Below are 22,149 nucleotides of genomic sequence, written 5' to 3' on the forward strand. Positions count from 1 at the left end.
TCTTATTTCCTTACTTCCTTTTATTTTTTAAGTTGGAAGAAAATAATTTTTTAGAGCAAGAACACATACTAAATAGGGAGTGTGGCTTTTCAAATAAGTTGCCGTTCTTTCCTCTGTCTTTTTGTCTCCCTCCTTTCTTCTTTCATTTTTGACTATTTAGTTGTCTTTCAGTGTTTATTTGTTTTTTAACTTACAAAATATCCTATAATATGTGCATTACTAATGTGATGTATCTGCTATACAAATGACAAGGGTCTTATATGCCATAATGCTTATTACATAAGAACCAAATATTCAAATTACTACTTATCAAGTTATTGTACAAAGACATTATGCTCAGAACTATGAACAGTATGAAAAAGGACATAATGAAAGTGCTGAACATTTACTTATAAAGGAGAGAAGTAGACAAATTGCTAGGTTAGGCAGCACTACATAAGTGATGCATAGCAATTGTAGATTATAGGTACAGAGACTAATTTCTCTGGAGGTTATGTCTTCTGGCAATTTTTCATTCACCACTGGTAACATATTTAATGACCCACAACCTAAATGACTTTACAGTTCATTCTTTCTGTCTGCATCAGCTTGTTCTCCAAAATCAGTGCTACCTTGATGCATGGCCAGAGTTGTGGAAGTCTGACAGGGCCATAGATTTTTAAAATATGCCCAATGGAATATAAGATCCATGAAATTTAGGAAGTGTTATCTGATTGACTCACTACTTAATCTTCAATGCCTTGAACACGTCTTTTCCCAATTTGTCTTTTTGATCATGTTCAGAATTTAGTCATCATATACTGTAACAGCTGTATCTTTTTATGTGGTCAAGGTTATTCATTTTAACAGTTTAATAAATTATCTGTCATACACAAAAAATTCTATTCCAAAATACTGTTTTTGCTTTATCTATTGCTTAGATTTTATTTTCTAAACATGTGTGTCATGTGGGTGGGTGCATGTGTGTATGTCTATGTAACGTGTGTGTGTGTGTGTGTGTGTGTGTGTGTGTGTGTGTACATGTGAGTGAAGGTTCCCTTGGAGGCCAGAGGTGTTGGATACCTCTAGAACTGAAGTTTTGGGCAACTATGAACTGCCCAGTGTAGAGTTTGAGAACTGAATATGGGTCCTCCGATGAACAATATACACTCTTTTTTTTTTTTTGAGACAGGGTTTCTCTGTGGTTTTGGAGCCTGTCCTGGAACTAGCTCTTGTAGACCAGGCTGGTCTCCAACTTACAGAGATCCACCAGCCTCTGCCTCCCGAGTGCGCGCCACCACCGCCCGGCAACAATATACACTCTTAACCACTGATTTATTTCTCCAGCCCTCCAAGATATGTATTTTTAATTATCCATTTTTCCACTACTTTGGAGCTAATAATGAAAGAGGAGTTAGGTGACTTGCTGCCTAGTCAGGCTGCCCTCTGACTCACTATTTGGCCCAGGCTTGCCTTTAAGTCCCAGGCTTCCTGCCTCCATCTCTCAAGTGCTGAACTCACAGGCATGCAACACCGTGCCCATCTCTGGACTCTATCTGAAAATCTTTTCTTTTTCTGAAGTATATTGTGAAGTAAGAGTTTGTATCATGGAGTGTCGAGGTACTCATGACTGCTTATTAATAACCAAAGAGTTATTGATGCCTTCTAGGGGAAAAAAGCCATGGTTTCTTTAAGGATGTAGACTCTAGTAAACTGACCATGGTCTGGTGGCTGAGCCCACATCCATGAATAAATAGCTAGCACAAATTTTACTTGGTGAGTCATTAAAAAAGGAGGGGATAGGGAATAGATATAAAAGGAGTTAAGGGGAAGATTGGAGGAGAGAAATGATCAAAATATATTGCATATATGTAAAAACTTCTCAAATAATAAATAAAATATAACTTTTTAAAAAGAAGTGAAGGTTCAATTTCATTTATTTCCTTGGCAGCCATATTTTGGAATTATCAGTCTCTTCTCCAAGGGTTTAAAAGGCCCACCTTTCTGAATTCTAAGCCTCTTTATAGATTTCATTCCATTTCTAATGTTACCTGCATACCTTTATTCTGTCGTCATTCCTCTGTCCGTGCCAAGCTATTTCAGAGGAAGAGAGATGCAGAAGAAAGTAAGTGTTTTTGGTCATCTGCTTGTAGAAAGAGTTCCTAGATTTAAAACAAGATTACATTTTAGAAAGAGATTTAGTTTTGTGTGTATGAGTGTTTTGCCTGCATGTATGTGTGTGCACCATATTGCGCTATGCCTGGTGCCTGATGATACTAGAAGAATGTGCTGGATGCCCTGGGGCACGGTTTGCAACCTGCTGTGAGCTACCACATGAATGCTGAGTATTGAACTCAAGTCCTCTGGAATAGCAGCAACTCTCTTAACTCCTGAACCCGCTCTCCAGTTCATGATAATACTACTTTTACAACTCTAAGTCATGCTTAAAATTCCCTTTATAGTATTACTAATCTATAAAAACAGTATTGAAACAGCTATATTTATTTAAAGAAATATATCATTAGCTAGATTTATGTTAATTGATAAACTAGTTGATTCATCTTAATTGGTTAATTATAATTGCCGGCTTACTTCCAACTCTACCACTAGACTAGACTTAGAAGCTAGAATTTGCTAAGAATTTATTTATTAGAAATCATTATTGGACTAGAAACCTTATATTGGTGGTTTTCAAATGATAAATTCTTTGTTTTCAAAAATTAAAATGAAGTTGGGTATGGTCACACTTTCCTGTAATCATCTCTCATGAGAGGTCAGGGCAGGAAGATTGAGAATACCAAGCAAGCCTGGGTTACCTAGCAGTGTAGTATCTCAAACAAAAGAAAACAGTAATTAGTTAACATGAAATGCCAAAGTGGAAAAGCTAGCAGTCAGAGACTTTGATACAGGGAATAAATGCCTCTGACTTTTTCTTTCTCTCAGTTCCTTTAACCTTCATTTTCATCATTAAAACGTTATTTATTTCTCTTTGTACAGACTGAAGAAACTTTGCGAGCTATATGCAAAAGTTCTGAACTCCCAAGAAGCTCTGCAGGTAAGGTTTCCCAGCCTTTTTCCAATGGGGAGAGGCCTGTTTTTTTTTTTTTTTTTTTTTTTTTGCCCCAAAAGCATTTTCAGGGACAGGTTTGTGTCAGTTGAACCCTATGGCTCATCTTTTCCCAAAGAATCACAGAAGGGTCTGTACATATAAGTTTAATGTATAAATGGTTCCATAAAGTGTGAGCTAGTCCTGTCTGTGTATATAATGAGGCAAAGAACCTGAGGCATACTCTGGGCTTAGGTAGTGCTTCTTTTGTCCCTAAAGTCAGAGCTGTTCCCAGAGCAGGCATTTGGGTGACAGCAGTTTGTAAATCAAATTCTCCGGCACTGTATAAAATCATTGAATGATTGCTTAATGAGATAAGAAGTTGTTTTTGTGTTTTATAAAAGGTGATAATTTTCATTTGATAAAGTGTCTTCTAAAAAAGATATTGATGATCAATTTCTAATGCTAAAAAGATGTCGCTTTTGTCCTTGTGTGTTTTTATACAAAGAAAGTCACCTGCTTCAGTGTGACTTTGATATTTGTTGTGTCAGAGAAAGAAATTCCTTGGAGAAAGGGGAAATGAAAAAAAATGCCCAACCTTTCTTCTGATTTGCTACAAAGAGCCAGAGAAAGATGCTCAGAACGCAACAGCTGCCCTCAGATGTCAAAAGAAAGCATAATGATAGGGATAACACCGAAAGGGATTTAGGGCCTTTCACTACTTAGGCAGGCCCTCACACTTTGTAAATAGGGTGCCTTAAATGACTATGCAAAGTCAACTAAATGATTGCATTAAAAAAAAAAAAGCTTTCAAAGTCTAGTTTTAAATATTTTGTTATATCAATGTTCTGTTTTCAAAATATGCTTAATAATAAACTTTCTGTCTAGGTTATTCATTGTTGGCTCCCCCCATCCCCAGGTAGAATTGAACCTAGGGTGTTGCATGCTAGGTCTGTGCTCTATTTTTATAAGGAGTTTGGATTTTGCAAATCTCTCAGCTAAAATACAGCCTCTTAATGGCTAAAACACATTTTCCAGACCAGTGGTTGTTTTACAGGTTCAATCATCCTGCCATAGTGAGCACATACTATGAAGATTATTCTACATTCAACAAAGCTTGCTGCTACCAAAACATCGTCTCTTTCATAGATAAACACTTCTGGTTGTTTTTCTTGGTTGTTGAAATATGAGCGGCGGGGCTGCGTCCCCAACACCCCGGCCGCTTGGCTAGCTCATGCCCGAAACAACAACACACAAACTGTGTTCATTTAAAGAACTGCTTGGCCCATGAACTCTAGCCCTTACAGGCTAATTCTCGCACCTGGACTAGCCCATTTCTAATGATGTGTGTAAGCACCCCAAGGTGCGCTTACCGGGAAGATTCTAGCCTACATCCATCTTCATCGCGTGTGCCTCAGAGAGCAGAGCTATCACGTCTACCCGGGAGAGCTGAGCATGGCGTCTGTGCTCCAGCAGAGCTGTCCGGTCTCTCCGGAAGCAGAGCAGAGTCTGACCTCACTTCCTCTTCTGCCCAGAATCCTATTCTGTTTACTCCTCCCATCTATGTTCCAAGCCATGAGGCCAAGCAGCTGGTTTATTATAACTTAACCAATGAAATCAACAGATTGATATATGACACTCCCACATCCCATCTATGCTCTAAGCTAAGCCAAGCAGTTTCTTTATTGCTCAGCCAATGAAATCAACAGATTGATATATGACACTCCCACATCACTTGGTCAGCCATCCTTGTAAACTATATCATTTTAAAACTTTTTCAAAACCATTGAACACTAAAAGCTTTCTGATAGTTAAAAAGAAAGTGAAACTGGAAACCGATAATTATTATGAGCAAGAACTTAAGATACCCATGTTCAGGAATAGTGGTGCATTTCCATAATCCCAATACTTGGAAGGTAGAGGCAGGAGAGGAGACTCAAGACTCTTAGTTAAGCTTATACCACATGAGAAAACTTTGTCTCAGAGCATAATTAAATTAAGACAGGTATGTGACAAATGAGAAAACTTTGTAAAGTCTGAAATTATCACAAGTTTATTATTCAAAACATTTACCTGCCCAAAGACCTGTCTTTAGAAACATCAGGATAATACAGCTGTATTTCAGAAGTGCATATAGCCTTCTGTATGTACAGGTCCTGAAAAATATTTGAAAAACTGCCCATACCCTGAAGTTTCAGTGTGATAAGTATTTGCATGGCATTTATATTACAGTGTGTGCTATAACTAATCTAGAGATGAATTAAAACATACAGGAGGGTTGCACACATTACATGCAAATACTGCACTACTTTCTACAAAAGACTTGAGGGAGCAGGAAGGCTTGGAAGCAGTGTCTTTCAGATTCTAAGAGACAGGTGCAATTTGTTCTGTACAATGAAGTCTATAAGCATGTACTGGATACACAATAGACAAGATATCATCCTCTGCCTCTCTTTCAAGCTTTTGTCCCTCTTCCTTACAGCCAGTCCATTATGAAGAGAAGAACTGGTGTGAAGAGCAGTATTCCGGAGGTTGCTACACAACCTACTTCCCTCCCGGCATCATGACCCAGTATGGAAGGTACTGCCCCATCACTGCACCAACTCATACAGGGCTGGCACACATTATTCAAACAAGCCATGTTTAATAAATAAAAATGAACCGAGCTGTGACTGAAAGCCCTGCAATTGAAACCAAGCTCCAAATAAGTGTTACCGTGTTTCTTGCTAGTTTTTGTCAATACCAGAGAGAAAGAATATCCCCAACTTCCTTTGATGCTCATGTGTCTCATAAAGGAAGTCACAGTACTGCACCATGTTTGCTGGTTCCATTCTTCATTCTGCTAGAGAAGCAAACTCAACCAATATAACCAGGGAAAGTTGACACATAAGAAGCACTTTAAATAGCCAGAGGGTTCTTTAAGATAGACAGTACTGTGTCCTAATACTTAGTCTGGAACTCAATAAACTTCCCCAGGCACCGTTCTGTGTCAATGTGGGCATGGCACTGTAAACTTAGAATCAATTCTAGACCAGGGAGGAAAGGGCTTGGGTTCCTACTCTATTACTAACAATCAACTATTTAGTCATTATTGTTGTTGGATTTGATTTTCCTTAGCACATGGATGAGAAACACAAGATAATGTAATTATTATCTGAGTTATTCTTTAGAATCTTTATCCTGATTATAACATATGATATGACTCTCCCATTCAGAGTTCATAGGTTTTTAGTAGTAAGAGCATTGTGCATCCAAGTATGAGTCACTGGTGTTGAGTTCAATGCATCTGATGATGATAACAAGGTGTAAATTAAGGGTCATTACTCCAATTCTCTTGGCAACACTAAACTAAATCAGGAGAAATAATGAAAGGACATTGAGAGAGTACAACACAAGAGTGTTAGTGGGTAAAGGCAACTGATCCAGCTCTCCATGAGAACCAGTGTGGAAGAAGGGTCAAAATTTGTTTAGCAGAAGATGATTAATGATTCTGGAGATCGTGTTCCTTATCTGCCTATAGAGGCCAAAATAGAATCCAGAGAAAATTTGAGGGCTAAAGGATATTGATACTGCCCAATAAACTTCTGAGGTTGCTTTTCAGATATGCTGGGTACAAACTAAGTACAAGTAATTGTTTCATTCGGTGTGTACTGGATAAGTGCCAACCATTTCCTGACCGTTTCTAAAAATGTCAGTATCAGTACCCCCTTTCTGAGGAGTTGACAGTATTGGAGGCAATGGTGGGAAGCAGAGGAAGGACAGAACATTAGAAATGGAAGTACTAAAGTACTAGTACCAGTGCTTTCGTTAAAGGCTATAAAATATTCTGGGGACTTGTGGAATTCTGCAATCTCACTTTAGCTAGTGACACAATGGCTTTGTGTCAGGCTGTAGGGGGCAGAAGAAGCCTCCTGGGGAATGCAGTCTAGGCCAAATGGTATGGAAGCAATCATTGTTTGGAATCCTGCAAGTTCTTACGAGGCCTTGGGCAAAGCTAGGTGTGACAGGGCTATAGGTGATACTGACGACAGAATGACAAGAATCAAGGATTTAGAAGTGGCTCAACAGTTAAGAACCTTTTTCGATCATGGAAGCCTGAGATGGAATGAAAATGGCTGTAAATGGTACTCCTTTTAAGGTGTGTTTGTAAGCGTGATAATGGACTTTCATTCTTATGGGCTACATGCCTGTGATCTTTCCATCTCTTTGCTTAGAATGCTAGCACTATGGAAACTGTGATGGTAATATATTAGGTAACACAGAGATGGTAAAAATAGAGATGTTGGCAGCTGCTCGACATATTTCAAATGCTGCATCTGCAGTTTTCTAGCACTGTGGCTCTTGCTGAGTCACTGCACATTGCTCTGAGCCTGTTGGTTTCTACGTAATGTGAGATGTTAACTAGTAGTCTGTCATGGAGTTCTTGAAAAGATTAGAAAGAAAATAGAACGGAGTACAGAGATGACATGTAGCAAGACTGTGTTAGAGTTGTTAGATCACTTGGATTCGAATACTACCTCTGCTATTTGCTGTCTGTAAACTAGAGAAAAAGCACTTCACTTTTGTTGTTGGTTACATTCTAGGAAGCAGACCCTGAAGCAAACAGTAAACAGGATAGATATTTCTCTGTGTCCTTAGGGTTGAAACTAGGGAAAGGGAGAGGAAGGAAGCAAGAGTAGCTGGAAGGGCAAGATAGGTGATGATGCAATTTCAACAAAGGTGCCAGCTGACCCCATGAAGCATTCTGGAAGCATTCTGGAAGCATTCTGGAAGTAGAATGGTCCTTCCAAGTGGTCTCATGTTGAAGTTTGGGGCTTGCATTTTTAAAAGCTTATTTCTGTCAGTCACTGGTGCTGGAAGGAGTCATGATGTAGTTTTCTCCAGTGGAAATACCCACCTCCAACGAGTGCCAGCATGAGAATACCATCTTCTGGAAGGACTTCCACCAAAAAACAAGTCCTTCATTCCTGGTGGTGCATCACAGGGCCTACCACAGTCTGCCTCCACATTCTCCTGTGGAAATGTGTATAATAATAGTACAAGGGGTTTGGTGGGGAGTAATGAACTTTGAAGAGCTGGTGCCCAGCAATTTTTAACTTAAAGTTTGATGTAATTATTCTGAAATGTACCAAATAGGAGTTAATTATCACTAATCATAAGACTTATTTATTTCTTCAGTTTCATTATTATAAGCCATCTTTAAAATCATTAGACTATCCCTTTAAGACATATATAAGGTCTGGGGATGCAGTTCAGCAGTGGAACACATACCTAGCATATATAAAGCATTTGGACACATTCTGTATCATACAGAAGTAAAACAAAACAAGTAATTATTAAAAACAGATGAGGAAGGCAAAGCTTGGTTAGAAGAAACTGTCAAGTTTAATGGTAGAATAACTAGGTAAGAAATCAAAAGCATGTGACACCTTCCTCATATAAAGGTAACCATACATGCTTGGCTTAATCAGCCCCTCACTTCATAAAGATAATCAAATACTTATTTTGTCCATATTAATGTCAGATCTTTTCCCTGTAGTCTCTTGGAACCCGAGTGTGTGAACTTCAACTTTTGTTCCATTTTGCCCATGACAGAGACAGTAGAATATCTGAGGTCCCTACGGAACATTATTCCACATTGCCAGTGTCTTCCTAGAAGTTTTTAATCTAAGAAATGAACTAGCCTGAGTCCTCATGAGAGAACTCATTTCCAGATTTATGAAATGACATTTAATGCTTTGTTTTTGTTCCCAGGGTTCTACGTCAGCCAGTGGGCAGGATTTTCTTTGCAGGCACTGAGACGGCCACACACTGGAGCGGCTACATGGAGGGAGCTGTGGAGGCTGGGGAGAGAGCTGCTAGAGAGGTAGGGCCCAGGATCATGGGCTTGAGGTACACAAAAGCTTGATAAACAGCTCAAAAATACCTGAGAGCTTGGCAGTATCCCCACACAAACTATATTCCCCAGCTATAGACCTGGGAAACCATTATAATAGCAGTTTTAAGGAAAAGGAACAGCTTAATCAAACAAAATAATGAAAATATCTAAGATTTTACTTGAACTGGAGGTCGGATTTCAGTTGTACTTAAGAGATGTTAACTGATGGTCCAGCAGTTAAGAGAGCTTCCTACTCTTTGAGAGAACCTGAGTTTGGTTCCCAGTGTCCACATCAGGAGGCTCACAACTGCCTATAACTTAATTTGCAGGGGGAAACAATGCCATCTTCAGAGCCAGAGGACATCTGCACATCAGACACACACATGCATATAACTACAAATACAACAGATCTTTAAAAATAGAGGGTCTGAAAAGGGGGCTCACAGTTAAGAGCACTCATTGCTCTTGCAGAGGTTTGGTTCCCAGCACCCACATTCAGTTCTAGGGGATCTGATGGCCTCCTGTGATCTCCAAAGCTTTCTCCAAGCACCTGATGCTATTATTATTATTACAAATTTTCACCTCCTCCCCTCCTCCCATTTCTCTCCCCCATACCCGTACTTCCTCTCCCCCTCCCTCTCCAGTCTAAAGGGCAGTCAGGGTTCCCTGCCCTGTGGGAAGTCCAAGGTCCTTCCCCCTCCATCCAGGTCTAGGAAGGTGGGCATCCAAACAGACTAAGTTCCCACACAGCCAGTAAATGCAGTATAATCAAAACCCAGTGCCATTGTCCTTAGCTTCTCAGTCAGCCCTCATTATCAGTCACTCAACAAGTACACATACAGATACATTTATTAAAATTTTTAAATAAAAATGATCACCTAGACCTGATGTTATAGAATCAAAAAATATTTCCACAAGAATTCAAAATTCATATTATTCTTTTTCTGGCAAGTCTTCTAGTCTCATTTCCACTAAGGTATGTTCATATACACTAAAATTTATGGTGAAACTAATGGTTGAGACCTTTTATGCCATAAATAAAAGATCTTTAGGGATCTTTCTAAAGGTCAAGTAGATTTCTCTGCCCTTTACCTTGACATTTTAGATGGATATCCCAAGAGGCATTCACTTCATTCTTTCTTAAAGAATAAAAGAAAGATAGTATCTGTTTTGCTATTTGTCAAGGTAATCTTTCATTTCAGATTCTACATGCCATTGGGAAGATTCCAGAAGATGAAATTTGGCAGCCAGAACCAGAGTCTGTGGTAAGCTATATTTCACAAATTAACTCTAAGAATAATTGTTCCCATGAACATAATTGTATATATGCAGATTCCTTTTCTTAATGATTCTATGTATGGCTAGCTAAGTAAATCACATGAATTACGGCTTTATATGAACTTTGATAAATTTACAGTGCTATATATCTTACAAATTAATAAGAAAAAAATGATTTTTATCATAAGGAAATATTTTCTAGAGAACTCTAGACATACTTAAAATTGAGTGGGGATGAGGCATTGTGCAATGGCAAAATAGTTGCTTAGCATGTGTAAGATCCTGCATTAGATCTCTAACAAGACAAGAAACAAAAGAAGAGGGTAAGAAGAAACAAAGAAAACTCAAAATAAGAACTCAATCAGAAGAGCTTCAATGTCTATTGAATGGTCTCATTTAATGATTCTCAAAAAGAAATAGGAAAATAAGGTAGAAAAAGAAGAGGTAGGGAAAGTTTATCATCTTTACCCTGTGGTGAAAAAGTGGAACAAAGTGAAGCACATTTAAACTCACTTCAATTACATTTTTTTGTAATGAAACCATAGATTTTTTTTCTGACTCACAAGAAGGATGCACAGAGTTTAGAAAATGTGTATCCATAAGGTCAGTTATTCTTCTATCCTTTTAAGCTTAAAACTATAGAGGATAGCCCTGACACTCCAAAATTACTGTCCAAGTACTTCTGTTAGAAATAGGTTGGTGGGCTGAGAGGGAGATTCATCCATCCTCTCTCAACAAACACTTATGATTTGCAAGGACCTGTGGTCTGAGAATGCAAGGACTTTCAGATGGGAAGACGGAGAATAACCCCAAAGTATGATTCTGGCAGAGGATACCCTAAGAGAAAATATGAGAGGTGGAGCCATCTCAGCCTTGGGTTGCAGAAAGACTAGCAAAGTCACATAAAGGGCCAGGTGAAGAAGAGGGGGTGAGCCACAAGGGACTGTTGTGTTTTATACCAGAGGTTGAAATGAGTGGATTACTCTAAAATAAATCTGAAAGAAATAGTTTCTGGAATGACATGTTCAATATTGTACTCATGCAAATGTTCTCTGAACCCAGGATGTACCTGCACGACCAATTACCAGCACCTTTCTGGAGAGACACTTGCCTTCTGTGCCAGGCCTGCTAAAGCTGCTTGGATTGACCACCATCTTTTCAGCAACAGCTCTTGGTTTTCTGGCCCACAAAAGGGGCCTGCTTGTGCGTTTCTAAGGAAGGGCCTTCCACAGCTACAGTAGTCTCATTCTGTGCAGCAGGAAGGCTTTGGGAAGGGGTTGTTACAAAATTTCACAAACACGCAGAGAACATGGAGTGAGAAATTACAGTAACTTGTTTTCCATTTTGGCTGCTTGTGAACGCCTCTACTGTTTTTCACCCATTTCCAACTTTTCTGCCCTCTCAATTTTTAGAACAGACACACTTTGTATTGACTGGTATTGTGCTATTCAGCAGATAGCCTTTAGTCTTGCTGTTTTGTGCAGTATTGCCAACTGATTTTTATTTTTCTTGAGAGTGGAAGTCTTACCTTTGTCTTTCTTTTGTATCTTCATTATAATTCCATTAATTGATTAAGACACACTTAAGTAATTACAATAAATCTGTTTGAGCATATGTTTGTTGTTTCTTCTTTTGGGGTGAACATTAAAGGTTTTGATAAGCCAAACCAAGAATCTAGATGTTATGTGCATTTTGATAGTGTGATTCATCATGAACTCACATATATGGTAAATGATTTAAAATTGTTCAATAAGACACAGCTTCTTGCTCTTATCTGCAGCCAAAGTCCATCAAAATAATAGACACTAACTAACATAAGATTCATAACCTATTCAAATAATTATAACACTTCAGCTGACCTTTCATACTTCATATCAGTGTGGTGCTTTTTACTAGGTAAACCCATTAATTGCAAACTATAATGTCACAGTCCATTAAGTCCTGTATAAATTAATTTTAAATGAGATCATCATTTTGAAGAGCTCACCCTTCTTGACTGCAGGGATTAATAAATAATACTAGAATTTCTGTTCCTACAGTGACATTCATGTGCATGGATTTATGGGACCTTTAGAAACTAAATGAAAAACGTAAAGAAACTGTTAAGAATTCGTATCTCTTTTGGGGTTTCTAAATCTGTTTTAAAAATGTACTGCTAGGATTGGAATAGTTACTTGGTGTGGGACACTCAAGCAGCATGCCACAACTCCAGGTTTTATCCTAAGCAAAAACAAATCAAAACTAATACAAGGAGGACGGAAATTGGAGGATTAGTGAAAATCAGGGATTTTATTATTCCTCAGTACTTATTAGTCATTTAAATTACTACAGTTGTATTGTGCTTTGTGACTTAAACTATAGGATTGTTTTTCTGTTTAAGAAGAATGGGTAGCTGGCTTTGGTGACTTATATCTAAGATTCCAGCACTTGGGGAGATTTTTAGATTCAAGATCTGTCTAGATATAGATAAAGCCTATAAATAATCGAGGAGTAGAGTTTACCTCAATTGGTAGCATGCTTAATTAGCATACACAAAGCCCTAGGTTAGATCTCCAATATTTCATACAATTAGGCATGCTAATGCATGTCTATAATCCCAGAACTTGAGAAATGGAGGCAAGAAAATTTGGAGTTGAGGGTGATCATCAGATGTTTAACAACCTTAGGAAGCATCAGACACAAGCTGAAGCAGTCCTGTAAACCAGTATGGACAATTCTCAGAAATATAAATGTAGGCCTATTGTATGGCCCGTGCAAAGGACTCAACATCATATTCCACAGATACTTGCTCAGCCATGTTCACTGCTGCTCTATTCATAATAGCTAGTAATCAAAACAACCTAACAGCCCTTCAACTGATGAAAGGATAATGAAATATATATTTCATATAATATAATATAATTATTATATAATTCATTATATTTCATATAAATATGAAATTCATGATTTCATATTTCAATAGCTGAAATATATATTCAGCTATTGAAATATGAAATGACTTTTGCAGGGAAATTAATAGAACTAAAGCATATTATACTGAATGAGATAACCTAGATGCAAAGAGATAAATAACACATATTCTGTATTATTTGTGGATCCTGGCTCTTAATCTTTAGATGGGAATCTATAACTTGGAGTAACTACAGGAAAGTAAAGGGGGATCAGGTGGTGAGAAGGAACTCTAGAGAGAGGAATAGCAGGACACCGGGGGAAATGGGAAAAGTAAGGGAGATTTAACTGAGAACAGTGGGTATAGGCTATGGACAGAGAGGAAGGAGTGAGGGATTAATAACACTAAGGATGTTTGAAAAAAACGTAAGGAAACATTTTAATATCTAACTAAAATCACATTGAATATCAACAAATGTAAATAATTTCAAATTTATATCACAGAGGTATAAATTTGATACTTCAAGAGCCATATTCTATTTAACAAAACCCCAATACCAGACACAGGGAACCACCTTTTGAATTGTTGGTCCTGGGAATACAAGAGACTATCCCCAAAATATAGGTTATTGCTGTTGCCCTTTGTCATCTTAACAGAACTTGAAGGTAAAATCCTATTGCTGAAGAAACCACACACTTTGGACAAATACTTGAAGGAATTAAGCTGCTGTGTTGTAGCATAAGTGAAAATAGAGTACACAAGAAGTTTATGTCTAGGAGGAATTTTAGAAAATAGGAGGGATCAGGAACATTGTAGGAAAACCTACAGAAATCACTGTCCTGGCTCATGGGATCTCACAGAGTCTGACCCAACAACCAAGGAGCCTGCTTAGGACTGACCTAGGCCCTCTACATATATGTGACAGTTGTATAGCTAGGTCTATATGTGGGACCCCAGGCAATGGAAGCACGGGCTATCTCTGATGCTTTGATTGGCTCTTGGGAACTTATTCCTCATGCTGGATTGCCTTACCCAGCCTGAATACAGAGGGAAGTGCTGAGTCTTATGGCAGCTAGATATGCCATACTTTACTGAAGTCCATGGGCAGCCTGCCCCTTTCTGGACGATCAGAAGGAGGGGTACATAGAGGGAAGGAGAAGGCAGATAGTAGGAAGAAAGGAGAGAGGGAAGGCTTTAGTAGCATGTAAGATTAATTAATTATTTTTAATAAATAAATATTAATTATTAGTAAAGAAGAATAAATAAATGTATTTGCAAACTTATATTCACAAAGAAGTACAAAAGAAAGAAGATACCAAAATGCAAAATAATTCTGAGAGTAGTTTTTATTTTCTTGTTTTCGGAATTTTCTAAAATGTCTATCTTGACTATTTTAAGTAAATAAAAGACACCAAATTAAATAAATAAATATAGAGTTCCAGATCTGCCGGAATTTCTAAAAAGGAGCAAAGGAGAAAATTTCCTCATCAACAGGTTTAGATGAACAATTCAAAAATAAAAAGTAGAGTCCCTATTGTTTTATTCCTCATCCGAAGCTCTGGTGTTATTACAGTTTGTTATTGAGAGCAGAAACTCTTTCTTAGTCTTCTTTTCATACTCTGGACCCCCTATAATGCTTAAGTCATTAAAGGTATCAAATCAATAAAGAAATAGATTACTGTAATTTTCACTTTGATTCTGCCTTAGCCATCCTGAGCTACACTCACGGAGTATCTAAAATGTCTCTGTGCCAAATGAGTCAACTCTCATTTTCCTTTCTCCTCATTTTGAGAATATCAATTTTTTAAAGTGTATTTTAGTTGAGGTAGCACTAATAGCTGCTTAAATAGTTTCCATCTTGTATATATTGATGCTTATGTTATGGTTCTCAATTGGTGGCATACATTAGAGTAACTGGGGGCATTTAGATAGGGCCAAATGCCTAAGAACATGACGAGGTTAGCACCACAGGGTGGTAGGAGTTGGGCGTTTCCCCAGCTCTTGTCTGTGAGGTTCTAGCCAAAGGTAGAGAATACTCATTTGAATATACAGGAAGGTTTAGAAACATGGCACCGAACCTCTGCCTCCATCCTCTTTCAGTTGCTGAGATACACTGAAGTAGAAGGAAGACACAGAAAATTATCTGAAATAGAGATAAACAGTTTTCTATGCTAAGCATAAATTAAACAACATAAAGACGAGAGAAAGGAGGGAAAACTGCAGTTGGGATGTAAGACAAACAAACAAAGGGAGGCATGTGTCCTTGATCACAGAGGCTCCAGGACTGAAAAAAAGTATCTTGAAAAATGGTTACCTTCCTTTGCCTCCCCTGGCCCCACCAACTCTCTAACAAGGATTTTTATGAAGACAGTTCACACTAGAAGTGACCCCCAGGGAGCAAGAATGATACACCAAAGAAAAATAGAGAACCGTTCAAAGGCTATGGTGTTCAACTGGTTGCTGGGGACCCTTTGAAGAGCTGTGCAGAAGGTACTTTTAGAAAAAAAAATTGTCTCATGGTCTAAAGAAGGGAGTATTGATTGCCCACTGATCAATCTCTTTCCAGTAATATTAATTTCTTTGAAATTCCGGGCTTGCCAATAACCAAAATGACCACTAAAACTGCTGATGATAGCTTGTTGATTTGGTTGCTATAGCAACAGTTGGAATGAAAACATGGGTTGATGAAGTGCTCAAGAGTTGTCACATTGAAAGAAGCATATTTTCATTTTTCCCTTTGGCTAAGAAAGAAAGATACTGAATTTTAGAAAAATAATTTGTTTATGTAATAGTATCATGGATATTTTAGATAGAGACCATCCCAATTTGGTATTGTCAAGACTGCAACTGTGGTAGATTCTAAATATAATCTGCCAGCAAAAGTCTCACACTAATGAAGTATCTTGAGCAGTTGTTTCAAGAACCTGGCTGATTGGTCTTTTCATATTTGTGAGCACAGCCACTGCTATCCAAAGGACTTGGGTCATTTAAGCCTTGCATAGTGGTTGCTATCTCTGTGGCTGCTGTCCTATAGCTGCTTCTTTTGGGTTGAACCAACCATCCCTAGTGGAGAGAGGGAGAGATTCATGAAATTCCTAAGAAATTTATGAGTTTCACAAAGTTCATGAAGCTTATAAAACTCAGGAAGCCCCTTTCTGATAATATATAAGCTGTAAGCAATTGCTAAGGGGAGGAGACTCCATAGGGCAGGTGCTTGCAAGTTGTGCAAGGGATTATAGTAATGGAACTCTCAGGAATCATCCCCCATGCTGTAGTGAGACACTTGATGATCTAGCTGCCTGGATCATCCATGCTCTTGCAGTCCCAATAAAGGCATTGGTTCACTAAGCTTGGACTCAAGATGAGATTGTTCTTTACTCTGTCATTAACATCTCTATCTAGAATGTATAAAAATAATCTACCCAGGAAAATAATGAAACACTGGCCAGAAGGCTAAGAGTCGGTCTGCGTTAAACATTTTCTGTCATAATGATGAAAGACATTTGGAAAGAGAAGAGAGCAGGTTAGGTCTGAGGAATGAAATGAAGCCTGATAGATAAATCTGAAGAGGTGACAAGAAAGTGGCTTCTGTTTCATTTGACCTACAGAGACATCTCAAATGCAAAGGTCTGTTGTTAGAAACTTTCTGTTCATTCCTGGCTACCCAGCCACTTAAAATAATCACTCAGAAACTATATTATTTGCAATGCTGTTTGGACAATAGCTTAAGCATATTGCTAGCTAGCTCTTATATCTAGAATTAACCACTTTCCATTATTTTATAATTTACCATGAGGCATGTGGCCTACCAGCAAGGTTCCAGCTTGCAGCTTACATCTTTCCCCTCTGGTGGCTACATGGCATCTTTTTTATTCTGCCTTCTTTCTCCCACCATTCAGTTTAGTTTTCCCTGCCTAGCTCTACTCTGCCCTATCACAGGCCAATGCAGTTTCTTTATTCATTAAGCAATAAAAGCAACACATATTCAGAAGGACTTCCCACACCATTTCCCCTTTTCTGTTTAAATAAAAAGGAAGATTTTAACTTTAACATAGTAAAATTACGTAAAACCAAACAGTTATCAAGCAAGAATTAGTTACAATATTTATATCTACTTCATCTTTTATCGTAACTAAGGAAAACTATAACTATCTATTCTTCAATTCCACCAAAGACTCCAGAATGATATAATATTACTGAATAAAAAGAAGTTCATTGTAAGCAACTTCCAAAACTCTATAATTGACAGAGACATCTCTCTACCTGGATAGTGACCCAAAGTTCTTCTGTAGCATTGGGGCATCCATCTTCAGCCTACAGGCCCAGAGTATTTGGCTCACTTTTTCATGAAGCAGGAAATTCCAAAGATAGTTAAGCCTATATAGGCAGTTTGTCAGTCACTTTTTTCTGTGTCCTGCAGAATGTCTGACAGACTTTTTCAAGAAGCAGAAATCCCGAAAAACTCTCATCTTCTTTAGGCAACTTCAACAATCATTTTTCTCTAAGTCCTTAATGCCCATTTCACACAGCATAACATCAAGCAGTCCAGGCAAGAGCTGTTTCTTGCCCAAATGGCTACCAAACTACATAAGGAGCCTCTAGATGTCCATCTTCCTCTTGAAGTAGACCGCTGCTGCCAAGAGCAGATGTGTCTCACTGTCATGAAAAGTCCTAAGTTCTTAAAACATTTTAAATGCCATATTCTGAAGGTGTCTTAAAGATTTAAATACCTATCTAACTGAAATGTATCTCTGTATATCTAGAAAACATAACTAACATGACTATAAACATGACTATTATATATGACTATCGATTAACCTATATTTCTTACTTTACATTACATTTTTTTTATTTTTTTAAAAAAAAGAGAAAAAAAACATCCCTTTTCATTATACATACCAATCCAAGTTCACACTCCCTCCCCTCCACTCATTCTCTCCACAAACCCTTCCACCCCACCCCTGTTCAATCCTCAAAGAGGATAAGGCACATTGCTTTGGGGAAAGTCCAAGGCCCTCCCTACTATATCTAGGCGAGCAAGGTATCCATCCAAAGAGAATAGGTTCTCAAAAAGCCAGTACATACAGTATGGATAAATCCTGGTGCCACTGCCATGCAACTATCAGCCACATTCAGAAGGATTAGTTTGGTCCTATGCTTGTTCCTTCCTAGTCTGGCTGGAGTTGGTGAGCTCCCATTAGCTCAGGTAGACTGTTTCATTGGGTGTGCCCATCATGGTCTTGACCCCTGTGCTCATATTCTCATTCCTCTCACTCTTCAACTGGATTTTGAGAGCTCTGTCCAATCCTCCTATGTGGGTCTCTGTCTGTGTTTCCATCAGTTGCTGCATGAAGGTTCTATGGTGATATTTAAGATATTCATCAGTCTCACTACAGAGCAAGTCAAGATCAGGCTTCCTCTCTTCTATTGCTTAGGGATTTAGCTGGAGTCATCCTTGTGGATTCCTGGGAATGCCTCTTAGACATTTCTTGCTAACCCTATAATGGTTCCCTCAGTCAAAATATCTCTTTCCTTGCTCTCATCTCTGTTCTTTCACCATCTCGACCATCCCATTCCCTCAAGTTCTCCTTATCCCTCCCATTCCACCATCCTCTTCCCCGTTCATGCTTTCTTCTCCCTCCACCCTCATGCTCCCAATTTTGTCAGGCAATCTTTTCTATTTCAACTTTCCAGGTGGATGTATATATGTTTTTCTTAGGGTTCACCTTATTACTTAGCTTCTCCAGAATCATGAACTATAGGTTAAATATCCTTTGTTTATGGTTTAGTATCCATTTATGAGTGAGTACATACCATATTCATCTTTTTGAGTCTCACTCCAGATAGTGTTTTCTAATTCCATGCAAAAATTTTACATGCAAAATTCAAGATGTCATTGTTTTTTTTTACCATTGAGTAGTACTCTAATGTGTAAATGTGCCACATTTTTTTATCCATTCTTCAGTTTAGGGGCATCTAGGTTGTTTCCAGATTCTGGCTATTAGAAATAATGCTGCTATGAATAAAGTTGAACAAATGTTTTTTGTAGTATGATTGAGTACCTTTTGGGTATATGCCTAAGAGTGGTATTGCTGGATCCTGAGGTAGGGCCTTGGGCTTCCCACAGGGCAGGGTACCCTGCCCTCTCTTAGGACTGGAGGGTGGGGGAGGAGGGTGAGTGTGGGAGTAGGGGGGAGAAGCGGGTGGAGGGGAGGAAGTGGAAATTTTGATTCCTAGTATTAATAAAGTAATAAAAATAAAATTATCCATTAAATAACATGAGTAACGGTATCAAAAAATCACTTGCAATTTTAAAAAAAGTTGTATCTGCATTTCACTAAGTACAGTTGTTTTTCTTGTCATTTCCTCCCAAACAGTACAAAATATCAGCTGTTTACAAAGTGTGTACCTTTTATTGTATTATTAGTAATCTACAGATGATTTACTTTTAAAGTATACAGGAGGATATGAATAGGTTATAGGCAAATAATATGTCATTTTATGAATGAAATTTGAGCCTCCACAAATTTGGTCCAGGAACTAGTCTTTGCTGAGTACCAGGAGATAATTGCATTTGTTTAGTTACAGACAAATATAACCCTTGAACAGAAATCTAAAACCTGTCATAACTTGTGTACCCAGACTGAGGCAATTTGAGTGTAATCATTCCTTATAATCACTATTTTTACAGTGTTTCAAGGTTAAACGTGAATGAAGATTCTTTTTAGCCTTTAAAAACATGTCTGTTGTGTATAGATGCTGTTTGTGCACCTGGTTAAACAAAGTGTTGCTCTATGGATTTGCGTATTGTCTTCTACTTCTCTCGAGAATATGAACAACAGTCAATCATATGTATGAATATGAAGTCATCAAAAGAACACAACAGGAGATGGTGGATGAGCAGCAACTGGGTCAGGAGAAGCTGGACAAGCAGGTTCTTACACAGAAGGACAATTATATTCTGTGTAGGGTACTTTAACTCCAGAAAGAACTCATTGACAAAGGCCTAAAAGTTTCTTGTTCTATTTTGTCACCTTGTCAGAAACATAACATCAGAAAGTCTCTTGGATATATACCTGAATGTCTCACCTTAGTGTAAGTAAACTCTGTTAAACTGGATCAACCTAGAAGACAGGATCCTGGAGCACAGCCACAGAAAGTGACTATATAGCTCATTGGGAGATCCAATGATTCTTTGTTTCATACCACTACTAGTCTCCTCTTTCTGCCTATGTCCTTAAACAACAGCTTTTTCTCGGGTCTCCCCTTGTCCTATATCTGGAGAAGTAGTGTCCTTCAGTGGTTGACCTTTCCCACTTTCAGTATCTTGCTCAGTGAGTGAAAAGTGTCTGACTATGTCCAGTACATGCAAGGCTTAGCAGGAGCATGCTTCCAAAACACTTTTCATGGTTTGACCTAAGAAGTGTGTGTTCCCTGCCTGAAAGGTAAATGGGAAAGAAAACTAGGCTAGATATACAGGATTCAGTTTATAATTTGATTATGAAATGTCCACCCAAACGTTTACTTTTCAAATGCTTTTTCTGTATCTGATGGAACTATTCTATGACATTGAAAACTCTTTAGAAGTTGGAGGTTCGTGGATAAGCTAGTAGTAGGCCTTTGATATCATAGCTCAGCCTCTGTCTCTGGCATTTTCTCTACTTCCTTGTCTGCAATGACCTAAGAAACATCCACCATACATTCTCATGACCAGGAACTCAGTTATGCGTTCTTTGCCACTGAAGTCCACTAAAACCCTGATCCAAAAGAAATTTATACATTCTTAAATTACTCCCAATCGGTATTTTATAACAGTTGTGAGAAGAGAAATAGATATGGTATTTAATCTCCCATGAATTCTGTTGTCCTCTTGAACATCCAACCCATCATGGCCCAGAGTCTCCTACTGGGACATGTAGAGGCAGGTCCCACTCCTCCTTCTGCCTTGGGTGTTTTCCTAGAGAATGACTACACTTTGTATTTAGAACTTTGTTGTGTGATATTTTGATTGTGTTCTGATAAATAAAGCTTCCTTGGAGTCAGAGGGTGGAGCTAGTCACTAGCGGACCAAAACTAACCATAAGAGTTTGGAGACCTGTAGACAGATAAAAGACAGGAAGTAGTAAGGCAGGCCTGAGAGAGGATCTGGCCCATTTTGGAGGAAGGAACAGAAGAGGGAAGAAGCCACTGGTGGCTGCTCCTCTGCTTCTCTGATCTTTCAGGTTCTTATCCAGATATCTGACTCCCAAATTTTTATTGGTGAAGAATAATTAGATAAGGCTTCTGAACTCAGCTATAGAAATTCTCCTTTTCCAAGAACTAAGGTGATTTGTCTACATCCAGAATCCTCTTCTGCCCCAGTGAACTATGGCTGCAGTGGAGAGCACAGCAGATATTCTACTTGGTGGGGAACCCAGATGGATGGGCAGACCAGAGAGCAATCTGCAAGGATACATGGTTGGAGCCATCCACAGGCACATGAGAATTAATATCAGCCAGTGGGAGTGGAAATTAATAGCAGAAGGAGATGTATGGAGAACAAAGCAGTTAAGGTAGATGCCCAGTAATCATTTGCTGTCTAAAGGCATACTTGCCTTAGAGAACAAAACTTATGCCCAGTTACTGAATAGCCCCTACCCTGTGCCTTCTGGGGAAGGATTTCCTGCCTGAACTAGAAGTTGTATCTCACCACAAATTTCCTCTTGTTATCCCTCAGTCAATTCCTTGAGAGTACCTGGATCTATTTTCCTGAAACCCAAATTGCTGCGCCCTAGTGTAGCCAACCCACCTCCCCTTATAACACTTCCTGACCACAGAGGCTTGTCTTCACCCTGGGGACCCCATCACATTGTTCCCTAGCAAGAGAAAGCCTTGTGCCAGGCATGTGTCCCTTCTCCCTGTAGCAGGGCAACTGGTCCTGAAGAACCACAGTGTCCCTGAGCACTGATCCATGGAGGAGGATGCTATCTGCCATGTGCTTGACAGCATTCATATGCCAAACAATGTTTGTGTCATTTCAAGTTCTCTCTCTCTCTCTCTCTCTCTCTCTCTCTCTCTCTCTCTCTCTCCCTCCCTCTC

At 38.7% G+C, this 22,149-nt stretch overlaps 1 protein-coding gene across 1 annotated transcript in view; it reads left to right on the top strand.

Moving 5' to 3' along the window:
- The window catches only part of Maob (monoamine oxidase B), a 92,664-nt gene extending 80,869 nt beyond the window's left edge, over positions 1-11,795 (top strand). Inside the window, exons 11-15 of the mRNA XM_050160833.1 lie at positions 2,977-3,034; positions 5,508-5,605; positions 8,780-8,891; positions 10,106-10,168; positions 11,244-11,795. Of these exons, the coding sequence (XP_050016790.1) occupies positions 2,977-3,034; positions 5,508-5,605; positions 8,780-8,891; positions 10,106-10,168; positions 11,244-11,396 (484 nt within the window). The 3' untranslated portion in view covers positions 11,397-11,795. The remainder of the gene's footprint in view (positions 1-2,976; positions 3,035-5,507; positions 5,606-8,779; positions 8,892-10,105; positions 10,169-11,243) is intronic.
- The last annotated feature ends 10,354 nt before the right edge of the window (positions 11,796-22,149 follow it).

Source organism: Alexandromys fortis, unplaced genomic scaffold (genome assembly GCF_014885135.2).
Source record: "Alexandromys fortis isolate MF-2015 unplaced genomic scaffold, M_Fortis_MF-2015_v1.1 scaffold_83, whole genome shotgun sequence".
Classification (NCBI taxonomy): Eukaryota; Metazoa; Chordata; class Mammalia; order Rodentia; family Cricetidae; genus Alexandromys; species Alexandromys fortis.